Raw genomic sequence first — 17,020 nt, forward strand, 5'->3', positions numbered from 1 at the left:
TTTAATAATAATTCAAACTTTATTTATACAGGCTATCCCCATTGAGCCACTCATTTACAAGAGAGACCTGTTCCAGACATAAAGTGCATAACAATAGTAACAATGTAAAATAAGAGTAGTGCACAAAACAATGAATCAGGGTGCTGTAAAACAGGGTGAAATACTAAAAACAAGCACATATTTGCTTTGATTTTTCAGTTTTCAAAAATGATTAAAAGCATTTTATTCTATATAACTGTATAATATAATAATAATAATAAGGAATGACTGATTTCCTGATAATCAAAGGTCGTCTTTAGACAGTTGTACCTGACATTAACTCTGCAAAACGAGCTTCACACCTGGACAAGTGATAAAAAAAAAGAAAAGAAATCTGTCATTCTGAGCTGAGACAAAATGTTCATTATTCTACCAGTCTGGTATTTGATGAGGTAGTAGCTGAGAGTCATACTCAACAAATGTTCTGCTGATGAAAGATCATCGCCAATAACCATTTGTCTGTATAGCCAAAATGTCTTATGAACCACTGGACAGATTTTGATAAAACTCCCAGGTTTAAAGAGAGATGGAACCTGCAAATCACCCTTGTTGGATTTTTCTGACCGTCTGAATGTGACAAATCTGCTTTTTCACATGTGGTACTACATTGGACACATATTTTTCAGAGTGACGTCAGTCTGAACCGCCACGTTGCATTCCGTCCGATGTTTGCATCATCGAGGTGTGAAGCGGGCAGCATGTGACCTCATGTTTTCTTCTGCGCGTGCAGATCACTTCAGGACCATAGACTATTCTCACTGGAGTCTGTTGATGATCACATTGAAATATAATGTGAATGACCACACAATAAAAATAAACATGAACCTGAGAAGGAACTTGAGCAATTAACATAAAATACTTATATATTAAAAAAAAAAAACACACACACACAGATCCTGACAGAAACTTTAGGAAATGATCTTTGGCTGTGTTAACTTTTAAGACAAACAAATTCAAGATGGCTGCCACAGCCAGCTGAACTTAGAAAACACAAAATTGACTAAACAGCTGTGGATTTTACTGAGATTAAAATTTGTTGTGGTTGTAGCTGAGAGTCATTCACAACATAAACTCCAAGTGCAACTCATTTCACAAGATTTCTCCATAAATCTTCAGCATTAACTGTTGGAGCCCACCTTATTTGTCTGTTAGCAAAATACCTCATGAGCCACTGGATAGATTTTGATCAAACTTTCTGAATCTAATGTTCTTATCTGCAAGTGACTAAGTTTGAGAATTGATCCAATCAAGATGATCGTCTAAGTCAACTTTAACCAATACAAAATAACTCTGCTAATTTTACGAATAATGAGCTAAAATTGGGTGTGGTAGGAGCCGAAGCTCAATACACACGCAGGTATTTTACAGTCCTCCATGTTCATTTCCAGATTTGTCAAAAACATCCAAAACTCTGTATTCCTTCAGGAAACGTTTGCTCGTTTGTTAATTTTATTTAACGACTGCTTCTTTTTAGACGTTTACAAGGAAAACGTTTGGTAAGTGAAGTGCACATCTGGATCTGTTGTTTTCTCATTTCACATGCACAGATGCAAACGTGTCATTTTCTTTTCAGAGCATATTTTAGCGTCAGTGATGTTGTTTTAATGTCATGTTAAACAATATTTCGACCACATTTATTCACGTGAAGCGTCAGTATTTTTCCCCACTGGTGAGAAAATTTACGGCTGCCGGACATTCTTGTGTGTTTGCTGACACACAAACCTACCTGGCAGGTTTTATGTCCATGCACCACACCTGGAAAACATTTTTTTCTTATGATCTGTCAGTGTCACACCCTAAAAAAAACAGTGCAATTGCTGTTTTTGTGAAAAAAAAAAAAAGCCCTAACGGATAGCCTCTGCACAACTTGCAGGAAAATAAAACATCTTAAAATCTTAAGTTTATAAAGCTGCTTATGTATATAGTGTTATAAATGCATAAATAAGTGCATTTTATTGAATGCATGACAGGGGTGTATTTAGGTGTAAATTTACTTCATCACAAATACCTGTTGAAGAAGACATGTGAAGAGGGCGTTCCAGCTCTATTTAAACTCACAGCAAGCTTGAGTTCACGCTTTGGAATCACCTTAAGATCCAGGTAGGAACAAAACCGTGCACTGTTAAGGTTTTTTTTTTTGTACATTTTACCACTTATTTTGTCATAACAGGTTGCCCTGTTCTTGAATACTGATATTGCAAATATCAAACTTTAGGTGTCTGCTTCAAGAAACTCTCCTTTTTGTCAGGTATGTGGGAAAAAAAAGTGTTAACTTTATCTAGAAATTAAATAAAAAAATCAACATGCTGATTTGAATCTATATATATATTCCTGTTTCTGTTATTATAAAACCCACAATTTAAGTTGCTAAATAGTTTTACTGTTTTAACTTTGTGTCCAGATTTGATTAAAAATCCAAAAATGAAACGCAGCAAGGACATAACTCCTCTGGAGCTATCTGTGGGAAGTCTGCTGTGTGTCTTTATGGAATATCAAAACGCTGATGGGACGCTGTCCAAAGAAACCTTCTGCAAATGTCTGGCAGAGCAGATGCCCTCATTTGATTTGGTGAGGCAACATTTACTTTTAAGAAGTGTTTTGCAGAAATACAACATAAAAAAACTACAGCACTGATTTATGCCTCTAAATTCTTTACGTTTTAAACGATATGATCGAGAACGTTACATTTCATCAAAATCTTTCCAAATGTCTCTTACTTCCACCGAAAAACAGTTAAAGTTAATGATTTGTGCACAAATGAACCAGTTAAATGTGAATGCACTCGTTTTTTGTGTTCTTTATCACGAAGGCAAAAGCTGGAGAAGAGCTGTTCAAGACTGTAGACATCAACGAAGACGGGAAACTGGAGTTCAAAGAGTTCGCCGTGCTGGTTTGCTCTTTCGCCTGCTCAAACTATGACGCCCTTCAGGAAGTCATGAAGACTTGCAAAGATGATGGCAATGGAAAATAAGTCACTTGAGTTGAATAAATACTTGATGCTCTATTTGGCTTCATATGAAGGAAAATAAAAGTGTTTAAGCCAATCACTTCTGCATTTCTGCATTTCTTTTCTTTTCTTGTTTTAGTGATCAGGTGTGGCAGATGAACTGGACAGGCAAGAAAATAAACATGTTGCGTTTGCGGAAGGTGTGTCATATGTGAACTGACTGCATGTCATTAATCACACTGCAGCTAAGATCTCGTTTGAGCGGCTTCAAACGGATCAATCATAAATCAACATGTAGGTTTAGGATTGGTGCTTTCACAACGAGATGCCTGAGGAAACTGGTTGTTCTCATTAAAAGTTCTATTTAAGGCATTAGAACGCTGACATTTCTTTATAATTAATTGTTTTTAAATAATGCATCAATACACGCTTTTCTGAAAGGCACATACATTTCTTCTACTGAGGCTCAATAGATCAGTGGTTCCGAACACTGGTCCTTGAGGAACACCATCCTGCATGCTTTAATTGTCTCCCTGCTCCAACACAACTTATTCAGTGATTTAATTACTTCCACATGTTCTGCAGAAGCCTGTAAATCATCCATTTATTAAAATCAGGTGTGTCGGAGCAGAGGAACAAGTAAAACATGCAGGATGGTGTTCCTCAAGGACTAGGGTTGGGAACCCCTGCGAGTATATCAGTGTTTTTTGTAACTTGAGTAATTTACTCAACTCTCAGCAGATTACATGTGAAGTGATTTAGTTTCATTAAAGGGTTAAATGCACCAGGTTGTACCTCTTGCACAATGTCTGCTGGAGACAGGCACCTTAACACCCCCTGCACCATCACAAACTGGTTGGTCAGATGGATGGATAAATGCATGTTTTATGTTGCACAGAGGGATTTTGTGATAAATAACTCATAACCACATGAGAATTCATAAAAGTCCTGCAGCCTAACTGCAGGAGAGACATGTAAAAAAAATAAATCCCCAAAAATGTAAGGCGAAAAAATATAAGATGAGCAAAAGACAATCCAGGTTTATTTTGTTGTCGTTGTTTTGGTCCAAAAATATGAAATCTATATTTTATACCTTGAACTACTCAGTCACTCGATAGTTTCAATAAATCTTTTTAAAAATTTGCAAATGAAGAAGTGTTTAGAACAAATATGTATTTCAATTGTTTGGATGTTAAACATTGTTCAGGGCTTTTCAACTGGTTAAACTGGTGCCCCACGGGCACTGAGCTGCTGGCTTTCAGAAATTGTGGCCCCCGGAGCAGTTTAGTTGAATAATCCTGTTGTAGTTTGTAATTTGGGGTGATAATTAGGTTTTAAGTGTTTTTCATGTTTTAAATTGTTCATTTATTTTATTTTATTTTATTTGTTCCTGGCAGCTCAGTTTATTTATTTATTTATTTATTTAGTGATTTTGAACTGTTCAAGGGTTCTGACAACCACAAAAGTTGTTAATAAAAACCTTTAACTTTAATTCTCTGCACAGTTAGAATATCTTGATATGTACAGAGCAATGTTCTCTGTCCCATTCTCAAAAGTCTCTACATTAGGGTTCTTTAAAATACCATTTAATTAATAAATCATGTAGCTGTAGATAGATACATTTTTTGTCTAGTTTTGTGCTGAACTACATTTTAAAGAGGAAAAAAAAAGTAGTTTTTGCTGAACTTCAATTTATAACTTATGTTATGACCCTCACTAAGTTTTCAGGTTCAAGTAAGACACTAATCACACAACATTAAACTTAACACCATGTTGAAAGATTAACTGTTTTATAATAATAATAATAATAATAATCCATCCATCCACAGTTCATGCAGTTGTTTATGTGTCTGTAATCCAAACAGCACAATCCACTTTTTCCAAGTGTCTGTTTTAAAAATTGTTAAGTCAAATGTTCACCACCAGGGGGCGCAAACTTCCCTTTTTAAGGTTCACTCACCAAAGACCTTCAGAAAAACTGGCTTCCTTGTTATACATTATGTAGGACATGTGTGTTGTCGTGTCTGTAGGATGATAGTGTTTGATTAAATTAGTTATTTTGTGATGTTTAGCCAAATACAATCAACTGCTTTATTTAAATAACCCCAACCTTTTACTCTGTTGTGTTTTCCTGTCAATCTAGCCGTTTTTTCTTTGTGATAAGTCTTAAAGATTGGTATCTCCTTTCTAATGATGTCCACCACCAATCAACAAGCGGAGGAATCTTCTTGTCTTAAAGAATAAATCATTAGGAGCTTAATCAAATCAACTTTTTAGTGGATCTAAACAAACTAGGCTTATTCCTTCAAATAATGCATGTCGCCTATGATGCGCAGACTGAGGTCTAAGTGACAAAGTTATGGCCATTTTGGTCAAACGTTAAAAAATAACGTGCAATTTCATGCGATGTTGCAATACAATATCTTGTGTGATCTGTTAGCGCTTGACGTATGTGTTGTGAATGACTGTCAGCTACTACCACACCAAATGTTAGCTCAACATCTCTAAATCTGACTGAGTTGAGCCATTTTTGACATGACAAATGTTGATTAGCTGTGGCAGCCATCTTGAACTCTAAAAGTTATTCAATTCTACATCCAGTGTATAACTTTCTGAGAGCGTCACTGAAATCTGTGGTCCGTGAGTTATTTTGCTAACAGACAAACAGGACTGACTCCAACTGGTAATGCCAAAGTTTTAAACAAAGCTGTTGCTCAAAGTAAAAATGTTTGTTGGTGATGATGCTCAGCTACAACAAATTACAGCCACAAATCTAAAACACTGTCTGAGTTGAAGGATTTTTATTTTTTGTACTTTCTAAGGTCTGTCAGCTGTGGCAGCCATTTTAAATGAGATAAAGTCCAAAAGTTCATCAGTTGTAGAGGTCAACCCAGTGATTAGTTCCTGAAACTGCTGTTTAAATCCATTCTGTGGGTCTAGAGGTATTTTGCTGATGATGCAGGAAAAAAACACAAGCGAAGCCATTCTTGTTGCACTGCAGCCTGCAGGCAGTGTAAACCCACAGCCTTTTGATTTGAGGAACTGTGGGTTGGTTACTCACAAATGACAAACTTTGCTCCAGTATCCTGGTGACGTTGCCCCCCTTGCGGTCTGTGAATGTGGATAGGGTCCATTTAGTCCATGGAGGAGGTGCAGCAGCTGGGCGGTGCCTCAGTATAAAACCTCTGCTGTACAGCCCTCACACTCCTGCACACTTTCTGCTCCTCTCCCGGACCCGTCCCAGCTCTGCACGGTAAGAACTAACGGTGCTGATCTGGTTCCCACAAGTGTGGTTCTGTCAGGATTCTCAGAGGATTGATATGGATTATATGCTGCCTTTTCATTTTCCTCGCCCTGTTTTTACCACATTTACAGCAGAATTTCTGTTTTGGGCTGCCCAGCACTACTTTTAAAGAACTTTTTTTTTTTAAAGTAGAGCAAATCTGCTGCTCTTAGTTTCATCAGTTGTTCATTCTGATTTTACTTTGAACAACTTTCAGGACTTGCGGTCTGACTGTCTAAGGTTTCTGACTGAAAGATTGGGCCGTTTTTTTGGATTGTTTTTGCATTGTAACCTTCTCAGCAGTACACTGTGGGGTAATATCTGGGTGTGGTTGGACTGTGGGCAGGCACAAGCATGTTTTCTGCTGTTCGCCTTCAATCCCCACCACTCAGGGCCTCTCATTTCTCAACCTTTTCAAGTTTTCCACTGTCTTTCTGGCAAAAAAAAAAAAAAAACAGCCTCAGATTTTCCTCCTGCTTCTGTTTTTTTATGTTGCTACAACAAAGCAACAGCTTTCATGGGGTTTGGGTGGCAGGAATGCTGTATTTATCCAATGAAAAACAGTTGATCATTATCTTTTCCCTCTAACGACATAATAACATACCTGACGTGATGACCTTAACTGTTCATGAAGATTAAAGTGAGCAAAGCGGTGTTTGTTTGTTCGTTGGGCCTCTTATCATTTACAGAAGCTGCACCGACATAATCAAACTGATTTTAGATGAGGTCTCCATTGTTTTATCTGAGAGCGTCTTATGACAGACAAAATAGAAATTCATTGAAACGCTGTCAAATGAAGCTAAACCTTATGTTATCAGTGATCAAGTTCAACCCTTTTCTGGTGTTTGTTGTTTTCCAGCCTGAACACATTCCAGCAGCCATGCCTTCAGATCTGGAGACCTGCATGGAAACCCTCATCAAGGTGTTCCACCGTTACGCCTCCAAAGAGGGTCACAGTGCCACCCTCAACCGCCGAGAGCTCCGACTGCTGATGGAGAACGAGCTGGCCAACTTCCTCAAGGTGAGGGACGACTCTTGACTCGTCTCCGTCTTATCACTTGCTGATGCACCCCTTTCACTCCGTTTGTTTTTTTTTTATCGTCCACAGTCCCAGAAGGACCCGGCTGCTGTAGACAAGATCATGAAGGACCTGGACGCCAACTGCGACGGCCAGGTGGACTTTGAGGAGTTTGTTTCTCTGGTTGTTGGACTGTCCATTGCCTGTGAGCAATGCTATCAGATGCACTTGAAGAAAACTGGAGCAACAAAGTAAAGAGAATAGCCCAAGAAATGTCCCGCTTTTGTAAAAAAAATAATAATTTTTGATTAAATATGGTGAACAAATTCAAACCTCTCGTGTGTTTTGCTTTTACGTCACAAGACATTTTATATGATTTGCGTTTAGGCTTTTACTTTAATCATTATTTGAAAAAAAAAAAAAAACAGTAAGAACTGCCCTTTGCACTTCCCTTAGCAAGTGAGTCGTGATACTAGGTGTGATCCTGTAACTCCTGAGCCAGAGAGGACATGTGAACTTTGCTTTCTCCTTTTCATAAAGTCCTGCTTATCACTGCCGTGAGGAATCTTGTGAATGTTCTGGGCACAAACACACCCCTCTCTGAGCCTTTATCTCTGCGCATGTAACTCTGCATATTGACGCGTTAAAGAGAGAGCGATCTTTTAAAGTGTGGGAAGGTTATGAATAGTTAATATCTTACCTGTTGCTGACAGTGGTGGACAATAACGAAGTATAATTCAAGTCAATTCAAAAATATTTTATTAATCCCAAAGGGAAATTAAGTGTTGTCATCATCTTGGTTTCATTTAAGAGTTGTTATAGATGCTGATAGTTGTGGGAAGGAAGGATCTCCTGCAGCAAATCCGAAGAATCTGGCCACAGATACTGATCTGTCCACCCAGATCCAGCTTACTCTCAGATCCGACGAGCCTCTTGGTCCTCCTGGGCAGCAGGACTGCCCAAAAACTCCTCGTCGCCATGGACAGACAGCTGAAGGTGCCAGGGAATGATCCCGGTCCTCCCATTGTTGCGAGATGAGTTCCACACCAGCTCCAGGATCTCGGCGGTCAGGTACTCGAGCACCGCCACCAGGTTGACGGGAGTTCGTCCACGGTGCCTCCTTTTCAACTCATTTGGGATTTGGTGCTGTAGTTGAGGTATTTGAGCTTTTGAGATGTTAATCAACTGCTCCTGGTTGTTAAAAAAAAAAAAACATTGTTGCCATGGTTACGCATCATAACAAATGCCTAAAAGTAAAAAGGTTTCAGAAAAAATCCTTCCAGCTGCGCAGCGTCTGATACCAGAGGAAGTAATCATCCGAAAAAAGCAATTTACCTCCAGAAAAAGAGGAATTAAAGTTTTCAAAAGCAATAACTCAGAATGAAAGTAACAGAGCTGCTCCAACATGCAGCCACCCCGAGCGGCGCAATTCTAGAACATACAAAAGTACATACATATAAAGTACATTTACTTGAGAACTGTACTTAAATACATTTTCTGAGTATCTTTACTCTACTTGAGTATTTGTGTTTTTGTGAACTTATGACTTTCACTCCACTACATTTCAAAGACAAATATTGTATTTTCGACTCCACTACATTTCTAGGAAGCTTCTTGTTACTCGTTACTTTCGGCTCAGCTTTGTAATCCTCTGCTGATGTTTTTCTTTCCTTAAATGCAGTTGGTCAGTTGTTGATTCAGGTATTATTCTAGATTCATCTGTGCAGAACATTCATGTTTTGTCAGCTTCTATGTTAAGTATGGAAGTACTTTGAGTTATCAGTGTTACTGGTTTCTCTCCTGTGTTAAGTTGTTGAGGTCAATATATGTACTTTTACACACAAACAATGTGGTGGATGAATATTGAAGCTGAGGAAAAGACTAAATGTGCATCATCTGTTGGGATTTCCATGATGTTCCACAAACATGTAAAATGCAGGGAAGCTATTATTTGTAGTTTACAGGTTTTATTAGGGCATGTGGTGTTGGAGTGGTTCTACATGTCAATACATCATCAGGTGGTTTCAGCATTACAATTTCTGTAAAATCATTCAAAACAATACAGCAATGTACTGATATTAGAAAATATAATTTGTACTTTTAAATTCTTGAGTATTTTTTAAATGCATGTACTTTTGAATAGTATTTCCAAAAGTAAGTGTTTCAGTACTTTAACTTGAGTAAACTTTTGACTGAGCAACTTTTACTTGTAGTTGAGTAAAATTTGACCATGAGTATCAATACTTTTACTTAAGTACTAGAATTGAGTACTTTGTCCACCACTGGTTGCAGATAGCTGTTTGAACAATCTCAGTTTGGAGAAACTGAGTTTAGTTGTCGTAAACTTAATGCAGTATTGATGATGGTAGTAGTCCCCAACACATACGCTAAGTGCTAACTGATCTATTTCCCAAAGTATGCCATGAACTATTGCAATCAACTGTGTTTGTTAGCAAAATATCTCATGAGCCATTTGACTAAATCTAACAAATCTCGCAGTAGATAATCACTGTACACCTAACTGTTATCTTCTGCACGACAAATTCAAGATGGCCGCCACAGCTATCAGACATTAGAAAACCAACAAAAATAAAGTAAGTATGCAACAATATTTAGCTTATTTTAGTTATGGAAGTGGCTGAGCATTATCCCCAACACTTTCAGCACTACACAAATAGCAACTAAACTTTGATATATTGGCTTCAATGTGAGTTTACAGATACCAAGCTAAATTTTGTTGCGTTAGTAGCTGAGAGTCATTGTCAACACATTCTCCGAGGTCTACCACTCCTGAGACATGAGATATGCATTCCTTAAAGGAAAGCTAGGCCTTTGATTTCATTAAGCATGCCTTTTGGTGCATGGTAGAGGAACAGGGTGTGTTGCATCAGTCCAGTGTTGTGTTCTTTCTCACAAAAATCTTATCGTTGTGATTCATGTCTGGTAAAAGTTGGCTCACACTAATTGCAGGAGAGCAGCCCCTCTTCCCACACTTCTGATTCACCCATGAGCAATGCAAACAATCAACCCATGCTTTTATTCGTAGACGTGAAGAATATCTTAAAGGACAAACGCGCCAGTGGTGTAGAAATGAGATGTTTAGCCTGAGAGACTACACTCAGGGAGGAAGTGTCTGAATCATTGTGGGGAGGGATTTGGTTGGTGCTCATGGAAACAGAGCAAACACTTTAGTTTCTATAGCTACCATGCTCTGACTGTATGTGTCTCTGTGTGTGTTTATAGAAGCACCACGCCCATGTGACCCGCAGCTGAGTATAGTGATGGGAAATCCAGCTTTGTTCACCGTTTATGGTTGTTTTCACTGCCATTAATCAAACTAAGTCCTGGTGTTAAAAGAATTAACAGTTTATGGAAGTGAAGTGAAACATGCAGAACTGCACAGTGCATGTTATGTGCTTATCATCTGCTCCAACAGAATTATTTAATCATTTATCAGGGTCAGGGTTATTTTCCAGAGTCTCAAAACTTGAAGAAAAGGATAATAAGTAAGAGCTGACAGTTTAGCCTCAGGCCCTGCCTAATGAGCTAATCTTCCATGCTCTGGCTTTTACTGTTGCTCCAGGCATTCCTCCTCGGGGTGTGTATTTGAGCTGCAGGGTTTTCATACCACACCTCACTTAAACACACAAGCAGAGAAGCTCTCCGTTAGAACATCCTCAAACATCTGGAAGTTTGACATCATAGGTGAAGTGCATCCTGTATTATTTTACTATTAAGTGTGAATTAGCAAAAGTAAAATTAGCTGATATGAACTGCAAGAAAGTTTTTAATAATCTGCATCAAGTACCAGAAGAACTTAACTAGATGTGAAACGTTTTACACAGTTCTAGTTAAAACTTGTCTGTTGCAAAATTACAACGTTGAGATGGTCAAGGATGTTGCAAAATGTATGGATGTCTGCTGGATGTAAGAAAAAAAAGAGAAGAAAGAGCATGTTCCTGTGAAAATGTGTGAATGCTGAGCCCCGATTGACCGCTGACATTTTAATAAATCTCAAACAGATTTGTTAAAGCTAAAACTAACACTAAATAAAAACTAAGAGGAACAACAAAAAAAAAAAGCTTAAAAATACAAGCAGTTGAACTCTGCCTAAAAGCTGAAAACAGTAGAACACTCAGTAGAAGCTAAATGTAGCAAAATGCTAGCTAAAAGTAGTAAAACTCAAATTAAAAGCAAAAAGATAAGGCTAGCTAAATTTATGAAAAGAATCACTATGAGCTAAAAGTGGCCAAAGGCTAACTAAAAGCTGGCTAAAAGCTAACATTTTAATGCCAAAAACTAAAAGTAGCAGAATTTTAGCTAAAAACAAACAAAAAAATAAACTGAAACTTCAAATTTAGGCTGATACTGACACAAGTGTTTAAAAAAACTATTCAGGTTGCTTGTCAGCATTGATTGGTTTTCTTTTAGTTTTCCTTTACAAAAAATGGTCAAATATGCACAACTACTGTAATAAAACACATTCAACTAAAGTGTGAGGGGAAAAAAAAAATCTACTAACTTTCATAAAGGTTTTAATTTTGTGTGAAAATAAAAACTTATTCGGAAAGGTTGTTACCAACTAAAAACATCTTTTAAACAACTTGTTTAAATGCAGGGCGGCTCAGTTGGTAGAGCTCAGCTTCTCAGCAAAAAAGTTGTCAGTTCGAAACCCGGCCAGGGGTGGGTGGAGTTTGCATGTTCTCTCCATGCATGCGTGGGTTTTCTCCAGGTACCCCAGTTTCCTCCCACACAAACATTCATGTTTGGCTGATTGGTAACTCTAAATTGTCTCTAGATGTGAGTGACAGAGTGAATGTTTATTTGTCTCTATTTGTCCCTGTGATGGACTTGGACCTGTCCAGGGTGTCCCCCGCCTCTCACACAGTGACTGCTGGACATGGGCACCAGTGACCCAAAAAAGATATAAGTGAGCAAAGATAATGGATGGATGGAGTTTTATTAGTTTCAGGTCCAAATCAACAAACTGAAGCGACTTTAGGCTTTTTGGCCACTAGATGGCACCAGATCACAGTTAAAATTGTATTATAATTATATTTTAAATGTTGGGTATGAATATTCTATTTAAAAACCATTAGCAAACATGTCTTCTCATGGCTGAAATCTGTTTATATTTTGATAAATATGATGGTTTCCATGGTTGCTTCCTCCTAGTCTGGTTCTTCTGAGTCACGGAGAGACGACACAACAAAGACTGACAAACTGTTTCCACTCAGAAAAGATGTGGGGAAAAAAATCATGATAGAATATAACAATGACCTGTTTTTAACTGGGGTTGCTTAAATTGAATTAAAGACTCAATCTATTATATTCTGACCTGAAGACAAGAGACTGACAAACAGACCACACGCTCATAAAGAAACAAACCAAGTTGCCAGAGCTTTTATTTTCTAACCTCACAAAATTGTAAGGAAGAGTGGAGCCACTTGGGGCTTTAACAATCTGCACACATGAGTCAGTGTGCCCGGTGTTTTCACTTTAGACTCACACGCCTCTCAAACGAGTACATACAGTTAGTGGGAAAGCTCACTATAAACACAGAACACTATAAAGTAACACAAAACAGGTGTTCTGTAATAGAAACACAGAGAAATTGAGCTTAAATCTTTTTAACGCAGATCTTTTTTGTCGTTGGCATGCAGTATATTTGGTCAACAAGTCATAAAGTTTTGCTCAGGATGTTACACACAAATAGCATTGGCATGCACAACGGTAACCATAAGTTATGATATATAAATGTCTAATTATTAACTTATGAATGTCATGTATCTGCAAGGCACTTCACTTAAAAAGTTAGCACAAACTGTGATTTTTGTTAAAGAAGATAAAGGCTATAAAAATAAACTTTAGTTAAATTTGAACATTACCACAAAAATATTGAGTTTTTTTTTTAAATAAACTTACAAAACATGAGTCTTGAAGAAACAAACATTTTATGACGCAATTAATGAATGAAGTGGACTATTAGAAAACATGCAACTCAAAAATAAACTTGTAGTACCGTATTTTTCGGACTATGAGGTGCACCGGATTATAAGGCGCATTAAGCGAAACAAAACAGTCAGATAAGTCAAACTTTATTCAACTCATTCACAACTTTTTTTTTTTCAACTCATTCACGACTTTTTCTCACTCGCTCTCGTACGAGGCGGACACATTCTCTTCTCTCTCCTATTCTCCTGCTGCTTTTTTGCTCTCTGTCTGTGTATCGGAGCTCCTATTTTACACATCTTCCAAAACGAAAACTACTGTTATGGATCTGGTCAGCTGGACTTACAACGCAATCGACAAAACCTGTTCAACAAAGCGACGGGGTTCTGGAGAGCCCTCATGTCCCGCTGAGAATGTCAGGAGGACGCCAAAGACGTCTTTTTGCCATCTTATTTGTAAAAAAAAATAAAAAATCTGTATGCCTTTTTATAACTGTCTATTGTTGTCGCTGTTGTCCATTGTTGTCATTATTCTTTGTTGAAATCAGGTCTCTCTTGAAAATGAGTCCTCGAGGCTCAGTGGGATTTACCTGTCTAAATAAAGGTTGAATGAAAAAAAGAAGTATACAATCGGATTTATGATAACAGGTTTCATGCTTTTTGGAATCAGCTGGTTCCTGGTTTATCACCATACAAGAAGACAGCTGTAGATAATTTGGCCCTTGTCAGGCTGCCTTCCTTGTGAATGTTTGGTTTGTGCTTTGAGGACTCAAAATCAGCTGATTTACAAGCTAAACCATAAGATGGAAGTGACTTGTGAGAATCGCACTTCGCCCATCTTTCGGACGACTGTACGAACATATTCTCGCTGTATCTCAGTACAACATCAATAAAGCTTATATTCTGATAACTCTCAACATTGTTCAAAATCGGTTCGAGGTCAGTAAGCACAACCAGAATTAATAGATCAGGAACACATGATTTTAAGGCTCACTGTCAATTTTTGAGAAAATTAAAGGAGTCTAAGTGCGCCTTATAGTCCGAAAAATACGGTAGTTCATATTTATTCTTAAATGCAACTATGCACCTATTAAAAAAATAATATAAACGATTAAAGAATCATTTGGAAAATAAAGAAAGAACAATGTAGCGGGAGGAGTGGTTGAGGATGAGCGGAGCGGTGTGGAGGCAGGGATTCAGGGTGTGGTGAGGTATAAAGCATCCCTCACATCCGCCTCTCCGTCACTCCTCATGAACTGATTGTCACTCTGAAATCTCAACCTTTGGTGAGTAGAAAAATAAATAAACGTTTATTTTGTCTAGTTTTAGCTACTAATGTTTAATGGAAACTTATTCTAGTTGTTCCGTTTTTTTCAGAGCATCTCATTTCAGGCAATATTTGTGCGGACGAATTGAGTAACCATAAATACGGTGGATATTTTACTGACAACTGCACATTCTAAACTTAGCACAATTATTTTTAGTTGTAAACAGATGAATTGTGAAATGTTAAATGCAACAACAAATATTTCTAGTCTTATTGATCAGCTCTATGCCACGAATTCAAAATTATTACCACACTTCTTGTTTTATTTTATAGAATTTAAGGATTTTTTTTTTGTTTTTTATGCCCATAATAACACAAAAATAAATGCATCAGGGGCAACGCAAAGTGGAAACAGCTGAACATAGTTTCTGGTTCTGTGCTTTCTCTCTTCCTCCACAATTCCCATCTGTTTACGAACCCTCTGACGCCACAGTTTTCACCGCTAACCGTGCTCCAGGGAGGAAACAGCATCTGAGTCACAATGCAACCACACATTAATGAACTAAGGGGGAAATAACAAATTATAAAACATTAATTGGACAATTTATGATTTTTTTTTTTTCAATGAGAACAAACTACTGGAATCACTAGAACTGCTCCGTTCAGGTCTTGATCTTCTTCATTACCTGCAGCTGTTCATCTGAGATATCATTTTCCACAACAGTGTCCCATGTCGCTGCAGAGACGTTGCTTTAGGGACCAGGAACAGAATGAAGTAGGAACAAAGGGGCCCCGGTGGAAACCCAGGGATTATTTTTAGCCAGTTCAATGGAAAACTGTAAGAAAAACAACAATAAAGACGTGGGCAGTGATAACAAACTATATCTGAGATCTTTTAGATAAACTAGTGAAACTTGAGATTTAAAACAAAAATGAACTTTTTGGTTGTAAATTTCCCTGCTCTCTTAGACAAGCCATCATCATGTCTGATATCCAGAACGCCATGGCCCTCCTCATCACCGCCTTCACAAGATACGCAAGTAAGGAGGGAGACAAGGACACTCTGAACAAGGAGGAGCTGAAAGAGCTTCTGCAGAATGAATTCGGAGATCTGCTGTGTGTACGTGACCTCTGACCTCACTCTTTCTCTGTCTTGCACACACCCAGTAGAATCCGAGCAAACACAAGTCTGCAGCTTTGTAAACTTTTGCAAACGTATGCATATGCATATTGAAAATAACTAACCCAATGCAATGTTGAGGTTTTTGCAAAGCTGATGCAAATAATAAATAAATAAAAATCAGGCTAACGTGTTTCTTTCCTGCAGAAAGCCAATGACAAGGAAGCAATCGACCGCATTTTCAAGGACCTGGACACCAACAAGAGCAACAGTGTGGACTTCAGTGAGTTTGTCAACCTGGTGTGTTGCGTCACCCAGATGTGCCATGAGTACTTCATGCGTAAAAAATAAAAGAACCCCTGCGCCACCCTGAGGCCATCTGAGACAGCTGCCTTTGTGTTGAAGGTGTGAATTCCCAGAAATTAACTTGTCATGCAAAATTAAATAAAAAAATTCCCCTCCAAAACACCATAATTATCTACTTTGTTTGTCCGAGTGTGTGAACAACAGGGTGATTTGTCAGACAACTGAAAGCTATTTAAGCACTTTGTGAGATTTTTATATGTTGGCCTAAACACATTTGGTTCCTATTTTTTTCCTGTCCTGATTTTAGAGTTCATGCTTAGGCCACTGTTGGTAAAGAACAGGTTTTAACAAGTTTAAATCAGATAGAAAGAACTGATGATGCTTTCATAAAAGAAGGGTCATAACAGTCATGTTTGCAGCATGAAGGTCCCAGGTTTAAACCAGACCGGCTGATGGTTTGTTGATGTTACAGATCACTGGCAAAGTTTGTAAGTTACATAATTGTTAGTTCTAAATTGCCTTCAGGTGCTAATATTTTTGCAAGAATGAATTAACCTTGGAATGCACCAAATATCCCGTTTCTCATAAAGTGCAAAAGTTGTGTTGTGTGCATTTGCAAAATATTGGTTTTGGTGCGCACTGATCAATTTTTGCAACTTACATGATCAATTGTATTTAGTTTGTATTGTTTCTAATCAAGCTTTTGCAAAACTGTTGCACGCTGCAGTGGTGACAATACTTTTGTTTTCTTTTGGCTGCTCCTTTCATTAGTGATCACCGCAGCGAACTGAGTCGCACGAAGACTTGGCATTTATTTTTATACCCTTCCTGACGCAACCACAGACCATCGAGCTACCACATGTGTGGAGCAGAGAGCTGCATCTAGGGTGCCTGGGGGAGAAGATGGGAGTTAAGGGCCTTGCTCAAGGGCCCAGAGTGGAGCAAATGAGGGTGTATGTATGTGTGCGAGTGTGTATGTGCGTTCGTGCGTGCATATTTATGTGTGTATTCATCATACATTCATATGTATCCATCATTCATACATACATATATACATATACATATAGAAATGCAAGAGCACACGTCTGA

General features: G+C 38.0%; 3 protein-coding genes across 3 annotated transcripts; all 3 read left to right on the forward strand.

Moving 5' to 3' along the window:
• The first annotated feature begins 2,114 nt into the window (after positions 1-2,114).
• Positions 2,115-3,076, forward strand: LOC119425577 (protein S100-A11-like). Its single transcript, XM_037693103.1, has 3 exons — positions 2,115-2,139; positions 2,441-2,607; positions 2,849-3,076. The coding sequence occupies exons 2-3, from the start codon at positions 2,461-2,463 to the stop codon at positions 3,008-3,010; spliced, it is 309 nt and encodes a 102-aa protein (XP_037549031.1). The 5' UTR covers positions 2,115-2,139; positions 2,441-2,460; the 3' UTR covers positions 3,011-3,076.
• Positions 3,077-6,154: 3,078 nt separating this feature from the next.
• s100a10a (S100 calcium binding protein A10a) lies at positions 6,155-7,619 on the forward strand. Its single transcript, XM_037693345.1, has 3 exons — positions 6,155-6,239; positions 7,129-7,290; positions 7,378-7,619. Exons 2-3 carry the CDS (start codon positions 7,150-7,152, stop codon positions 7,540-7,542), a joined length of 306 nt encoding a protein of 101 aa, XP_037549273.1. The 5' UTR covers positions 6,155-6,239; positions 7,129-7,149; the 3' UTR covers positions 7,543-7,619.
• Positions 7,620-14,479: 6,860 nt separating this feature from the next.
• Positions 14,480-15,976, forward strand: LOC119426179 (ictacalcin-like). The gene is made up of 3 exons (XM_037693752.1): positions 14,480-14,524; positions 15,475-15,625; positions 15,833-15,976. Exons 2-3 carry the CDS (start codon positions 15,488-15,490, stop codon positions 15,974-15,976), a joined length of 282 nt encoding a protein of 93 aa, XP_037549680.1. The 5' UTR covers positions 14,480-14,524; positions 15,475-15,487.
• Positions 15,977-17,020: the final 1,044 nt, after the last annotated feature.

Source organism: Nematolebias whitei, chromosome 19 (genome assembly GCF_014905685.2).
Source record: "Nematolebias whitei isolate Nwh7 chromosome 19, NemWhi1, whole genome shotgun sequence".
NCBI lineage: Eukaryota > Metazoa > Chordata > Actinopteri > Cyprinodontiformes > Rivulidae > Nematolebias > Nematolebias whitei.